At 36.4% G+C, this 7,112-nt stretch overlaps 1 protein-coding gene across 1 annotated transcript; it reads right to left on the bottom strand.

Annotated features, from left to right (window-relative positions):
- Positions 1 to 512: 512 nt before the first annotated feature.
- LOC136999744 (uncharacterized) lies at positions 513 to 2,578 on the bottom strand. Its single transcript, XM_067354386.1, has one exon. It carries the CDS (start codon positions 2,576 to 2,578, stop codon positions 623 to 625), a length of 1,956 nt encoding a protein of 651 aa, XP_067210487.1. The 3' UTR covers positions 513 to 622.
- Between the last annotated feature and the right edge of the window lie 4,534 nt (positions 2,579 to 7,112).

Genomic DNA, 7,112 nt, shown 5'->3' with positions numbered 1-7,112 from the left:
CTAAACCTCTCCTCGAGATGGTAGAGTTCAGCGATTGCATGGCGGACATACACGCCCCAATCTCGGAGTCCTACCTGCGCTGTCCCATCTCCGTTCATTTTTGTAACGATGCCGCGTTGCCATCCTCCATTCGTTTCGAGGGCAACAATGTCGCCTAGTTTTGTATTCGAATGGAAAAATCGGCGTTTGTTCATCCGCTGGTTGAAGTCTTCCATCATTTTTTGGAAAGATTCTTTACTATTTTCCAGGTGAATCCAAATCAGCGTGGGCGAAAACACCCTGATTATTTTAACAGCAAACGGCGAGCGGCTCAGTGTTTGAGTATCGAGGTGTTCGATCTCCATGTTTCTATAAACAAAAAGGTGGTGTTGGGGTTAGGTGCGAATTTCGGGTCGCAACCGCGAGACCCCATAAGAAGGAGCAAAACAGATTAAAATGAGATAAAACAATAAAATGCGTAAATAAGAAAAATAAGAATTGTCAGAGTTGGCGCTTATGTAAGGTTGGTAGTGAAGCTGTTGTTTATGTTTTTTTTTCTTTTTTTCCTTCTTTCCGTTCTCCTCTTTTTTTTTTCCCTTTTTTTTTTTCCCTTTTTTTTTCAAGGGAAAGAGAAATCAAGCGGTCAGTCCTTTAGTGCGAATGTATAAGTGGATGCATCCTTTGCAGGTAATAGGGGGTAGGTTCCCCTCTGTGAAGAGTCTTCTATCGGGTTTCGTTCTGCGGACGGTTGCATAGTTTCTCTATTTCCATCGCGTGGTTTTTTCAGTTTTAAGTGTAATAGGAGCTGAGTTAACGAGTCCCAAATGGCTCCAAGCAGGTATATGGACCATCCGTATACTGTGTGTAGAGCATAGCCATGCACAATGGTATCCAATATTAATTTTACTGCTCTTACTGCCAAGTAAATTCCTAAAAATCCAGCGCTTATATTGCCGAAAATTAGGAATCGATCCCAAAATTTCTGCCATGCTGACATAGCTATTTTTTCAACTGATGCTTCATCTAGGAAGTTTGCAAAAGATCCTCCATCGTGCATAATCGTAGAGTGGCCCATCATTCCTCTGGCCAAGGTGTTTAACATTGCTGGTCTCTCAGCAGGAAACATAATATGATCCCTGAGATCGCTTAAATCTCCTTCAGTATATATGCCGCTGGTAGCAAGTGATCCGGGGCTAATATATTTCCAGCTAGGTGTTGTCATCGGTTTCATGGTCATCGGCGGTACTGTATGTATTGGTTTAGGAGTGAGTCTATACCATGCATCTCCCAGAAGATACATAGGTGGTGCGAACAAATTGCACGTAATCTGTGTTCCTTGTCGTAATAGTATATGGGTTTGCGGTGTTAAAAATTGTGTTCTGTTTTCTCGCGTCACAGGCAATTGATCATAGCATTCTTCGGTGTGTGCTACTCTTACTTCGACAGGCACACATTTTACTATGTGTATTACTTCGCCAGCCAGTAAGGCCATGTATCCTGGTCCCTTCATAAAGTGATAAGCGAAAACATCCGGTGATTGAGTGGCTATGGCTAATGAATTGTGTAATATTTTCTGTTCGAGCTGACATTGTTGCAGTAAAATATTCTTATATAGTTCACTAAATTGAGTCCGCACATGTTTCTCTACATATACAAATTTAGAATTCATATAGGTGAAAATGTCCAAATTAGCTATGCGTGATTCTTTTTTAAAAATTGCTACGCCTGGTGAAGTTTCGAAAATTACTAATTTTGGATGTTCCGTGTGGAAAAGAGTGTATCCACAAGTAGAATAGGAGTCTCTGCTTGCCAATGCAAAAACTGTGTCTTCTGTAGTCATGGAATAAACAATTTGCTGTTGTTTGTTGACGACGTCTATTATTCTGTGTGCATATCCTTCATATAATACTCCATAAGTGCCGAACCTGCAGGTATCCGTAGGCATGGATGCCCAGTAGGTGTCCCCACCCTCGATGTCGGTGCAATGTGTTGCGCTCAACGCACAGGTCACTCCAGACCTCAGTTGGACTCGGTTCGTGTTTATCTTCACGTCAGCTATATAATCCTGTAGTGTAATTTTTATGGTTGCGAGTACCACGGCTTTTTCCCATGTGCCGAATGGATCGCTATATGTTGTTCCGGAACAGGTGCCATCATTGTTCACGTGTCCGGCCAGTGTTACCGGTCGTGTTGCAGTTTGATTGGATTTCAATCCTGTTATTCGAGTGTTCCCGATTTCGTAAGTACCATACATATGCATTCGTTGGCAGGCGTCTCTTGATACTTCTTCTATATACGCGTGCTTTCCGTTGTACACGTCCATGGAGTGAGAGAACATTCCGCATCTCCTGATTAATCTGTCTATTTCTATTTTGCATTGTATAACTCTCGCAGAGGTAAATTCGTTAATTTGTAGCAATTGTATATAAATCTTCTGAGCTGCTACTTCTGGCTGTGGTATATCACATTCCTCTATCCCCAGTAATGATAGAGTCGTAATGTTCGTCGATGCAGATCCGCAGTCATATCCTATTATGCCTTTAGTGCCGCGTAACCAAAAATTTAGCACGGCGATTATTAAAAATCCTCGGAGATCCATCTGAAATTTAGCACGTCTAAGGTATATTAATATAGCGCACCTTTAATTGTCAAGCTTGTTGTTATTACTTATTTCCTTATTTGCTAATCAATTTATCATTTATTTATTTATAAAATTTTTTTTTGTGTAAAATATATTTATATATATTTTTTTTATAGTTACTTATTTTAATTAATAATAATAAAATTACTTAATTATTAGGAGTTGGTTTGATGTGTGAGATTCGTAGGCGATTAGGGTGTACAACGCGACTGTTCTTTTTTATTTTAATTCTTACGTTATTTCTATTCAATATTTCTAAGACCTCATGGGGTCCTGTGTATTGATCTCCAAATTTGCCAGGTTTAGGGCCTTTTAATAAAAAGACTTGATCACCAAGTTTGAATGTTTGTGGGTTTATCTTTTTATCATAGTGTCTTTTCGATTTAATTTTTGCTTCGACAACGTTTTCTCGGGCATTTTTCTGAATTGCGTGGAGTTGACTAACTAAATTTACAAGATATTCGTTGTAAGTTGCTAATTTATCGCCAGATGCTAAAGGTTCATTTGACGGAATTCGTGCTATTTTACCGAAGATTAATTCGTAAGGCGTGTGTTTAGTTGCTTCATGTACACTAGTGTTATAATTATACATCGCGAGACTTATCCATCTATCCCACTGTTTTTGTTCTCTTGCATATTGCTTTAAATATTCTCCTAATGCGTGATGTGATCTTTCTAATGAGCCGTTTGATTGAGGATGGAATGCGGTTGTACGGAATTTACGAATTTTAAATATTTTAGCTACCTTTTTCATTAAGTCACTGATAAAATTTCTACCCTGGTCTGTTAAAATTGCTTTCGGAGAACCGAATACACAAATAAATCGATCGACGAAAGCTTCGGCTACCGTTTCGGCAGTTTGGTCGGATAACGGTATTCCCATGCTAAATTTAGTGAGTTGGTCTTGTAGAGTTAAGATATATTCATTGCCACGTTCGGTTTTAGGCAAAGGTCCTACGATATCCATGGCGACCTTATCGAAAGATGATCCGGGTGTATCGGTAATTATCATAGGTTGTTTGGTTTTTACGCGAACTAGTTTCTTTAATTGGCAATGTAAACATTGTTGGATAAAACGCTGTACATCTATTTTTAAATTTTCCCAGTAATAATTATGTTTGATTCTATTATACGTTTTAGTTACTCCGCGATGTCCCCCAGTGGGTAAACAGTGCGTTTCTCCTATTATTATTGGTCGTAGATCTCTAGGTGGATATTTAACTAATCCATTGCAAATAATTAATTTAATTGGTGCGTCAAGGAATATTAATTGTAGCTGATTTTTGACATTGTTCCACGGTACATTGTTAATAAAATCCGTTTTAGCAATACTAAGTGTTTCAATTTTTAAATTTTCAACAGTTTCTTTTAAGTTATTTAAAGCGGTTATGATTCGAGATAAAGTTAATGTTGGGCCTTCTCGTTGTTCTTCGCTTATCGGCAATATTATATGATAATAATTTTTTACTTTAATGGTTTTAGGTTGATTTAACATAAGATTATTTAAATTTGGAAGTTTGTTTCGTTCGAATAACTTTTGCGAACCGGAATCTAAAGGTTTACCGTTTGTATCAACAAAATATGCTATGTTGTCTTTACGTAAGAATAATAGATCGCGAGATTCAATTATATTATTTTTTATTATTTGCTGATTATTAATAGTGGGTTTACTATAATTTTTGATATTGATCTCTTGGTTATTGTCTATATTTTCTTGTTCCTCGTTTTCATCACTGCTTTCTTTATCAGGCGGATCATTTCTATCGTCTAACAATATAATGTTATCGTCTATTTGCTCTTTTATTAAATCATCTTGATCGGTAATTCGACGTCGTGCTGTCCGACTTCTTGTTAGTATTTTGTCATGTGTAGGTGGACTGTGAATTAATGCTCTCTCTATTATTTGTTGATTTGGTTCATCTAATTCTTCTTGGGTAAATGGTATCGAGTCTGTATTATTTTTAATTGCATTTTCGTTTTCTTCGGTGTCGGAAAAATGTAATTCGTAATTTTCTTCCTCGCTATCAGAAAGATGCGATTTGTAATTATCATTTTCTTCAGTGTCAGAGAGGCGTAGTTCGTAATTATCATCTTCCTCTGAAGAATCGGAGAGATACAATTTATAATTATCTTCTTCTTCGTCAAATTCTCTTTGCGTTTTTAAGGTTGTTTTAGCATCTTTAGAGATTTTTTGTTTCTGTCTGCCCTTTCTAACTGGTTTACAATCGACTTCTTCAAGGTTTATAGGATTTCGTGATAATGCATCTGCGTTTATATTCATTTTACCTGCTTTATATTCCACTTCATAATCGTATTCCGCTAATTTTAGTCTCCATCGTAATATTCTCATGTTCGCATCTTGAGCATTCTTAAACCACATTAAAGGCTTGTGATCGGTTACCAGTGTGAATTTTCGTCCGTATAAGTATGGTCGAAAATGTTTAACGCAATAAACTATTGCTAATGCTTCCTTTTCATATGTATCGTATTTCAGTTCGTTATCTGTTAAAGTACGAGATGCATAGGCCACTGGACGATCCTTATTTATTTCTCCTTGCGATAATATTCCTCCTACTGCTATCCCAGAAGCATCCGTTGTTAAAATAAATGGTTTTGAAAAATCAGGATATTGCAATACGGGCTCTTTACATAATAATTGTTTCAATATTTCGAAAGATTCTTCTTGAGTAATCGTCCATTCAAATCGTGTATCGTTTTTTAACAAATTAGTTAATGGTTTTGCCAGTTTTGAAAAATTCGGTATAAATCGTCTATAATATCCAGCGAGTCCTAAAAATTGTTTAATGTTTTTTGGTGTTTTGGGCCTAGGAAATAATTTTACTGCTTCTAACTTCTTAGGATCAGGTTTAACTCCATTTTTACTAATTATATGCCCTAGATAAGTTACTTCTGTTTTTAAGAATTCACATTTGTCCGGTTGTAATTTTAAATTGGCCTTTCGAAGCCTTTCAATTAATAAATTGTATTTCCTTTCGTGTTCTTCCAATGAGGCGGCGTAAATAACGATGTCGTCCATATAAACAAATAATTCCTGGCCTTGTAGTCCTGATAATACTAGATCCATTAAACGTTGAAAAGTAGCAGGTGCATTTTTTAATCCAAAAGGCATTCTATCGAATTCATAATGTCCAAAAGGAGTGGTGAAAGCAGTTTTATGGCCATCTGCAGGATCCATTTTTATTTGATGAAATCCGGAAGCTAAATCACATACGGAGAAGTATTGCGCTCCTCCTAATTGATCAAGAATATCGACAATATTCGGTAATGGATAAGCATCTCCGATTGTTTTATCGTTTAAAGCTCGAAAATCTAAAACCATTCTCCAGCGTTTATTTCCTTTCGAGTCTTCCTTTTTGGGTACTATCCATATGGGTGTATTATACGGTGATTGCGAAGGTTTAACTATACCTCCTGTCAGCAGTTCTTCTACTTGTTTATTTATCTCTTCCTTATGAGATTGCGGAAATCTATATTGCCTCGTGTTTATCGGTCGATCATCCGTTGTTGAAATTTGATGTTGTAATATTTGAGTGGCAGTTAAATTTTCTCCAGGTATGTGAAATCGGTCTTGACTCTGTGTAATAAGCCTTATTATGCCTTCTTTTTCTCGTGCGTTTAAGTGTTCCAAACGTAGTAGGTCGACGATTTCTGTAAGACGATCCTTTCCAGATTTTTCTGCTACTACTAGACACTTGCTACGGACTGGAGTGTTAACAGCGTCTTGACTTAGATTTTCACGCGGAGTTAACTTCTCCATGCAATCTTTTACTAATTTTTTCGCATTTTCATGTTTATGTTTAGATTTCCTCTTTCGCATAAATTTATCTATCATTTCCTGAGTCTTAATTTTTGATAACGCCAAAATTTTCGAAGATGGTTTATTTTTACTCTTAATACTGTCATTAATCGTCATTTTTTTATTAAAATGTTGGATTTTATCCAGTAGCTCTTCAATTGTTACATATGTATCCTGATTTTCTTTTCCATTAATTTTCGGGAGTGATCCAACCTTTGGAAATTTTATATTTTTTAGGGAGGATAGAAAACTTCTCCCTTTTATATTTTTAAAAGAAGATTGTGTCGAATTGCATAGCGAGGTTTGGTAACTTCCCTCCTCGCAACCGACGGGGTCTGGAGAGGTTTGGTAACTTCCCCCTCCGGGAATGATTTGATGATTCGGAAAAGTACAGAAACTTCTCCCTTCAAAGGATGTAGAGTCACTCATTTCTTTTAACGAGGTTTGACGGCTTTCCTCCCCGTTTTTAGAATTGTTCAATAATTTTGGAGGGACTTGACAACTTCCCTCTCTATTTTCAGGATCATTCTTATTTTCAACGTTATTTTTAATTTTATCTTTATCTTCAATTTTATCTTTATTTTTAATTTCCCTTTTAATTTTATTATTTGACACGTCATCATTTTTGTTTGCTTTGATCTTAGTTTTATTTTTACTACCATCTTCGAATTTTTC

Source organism: Linepithema humile, chromosome 4 (genome assembly GCF_040581485.1).
Source record: "Linepithema humile isolate Giens D197 chromosome 4, Lhum_UNIL_v1.0, whole genome shotgun sequence".
Taxonomy (NCBI): Eukaryota; Metazoa; Arthropoda; class Insecta; order Hymenoptera; family Formicidae; genus Linepithema; species Linepithema humile.
This window is presented reverse-complemented; position numbering and strand designations above follow the sequence as displayed.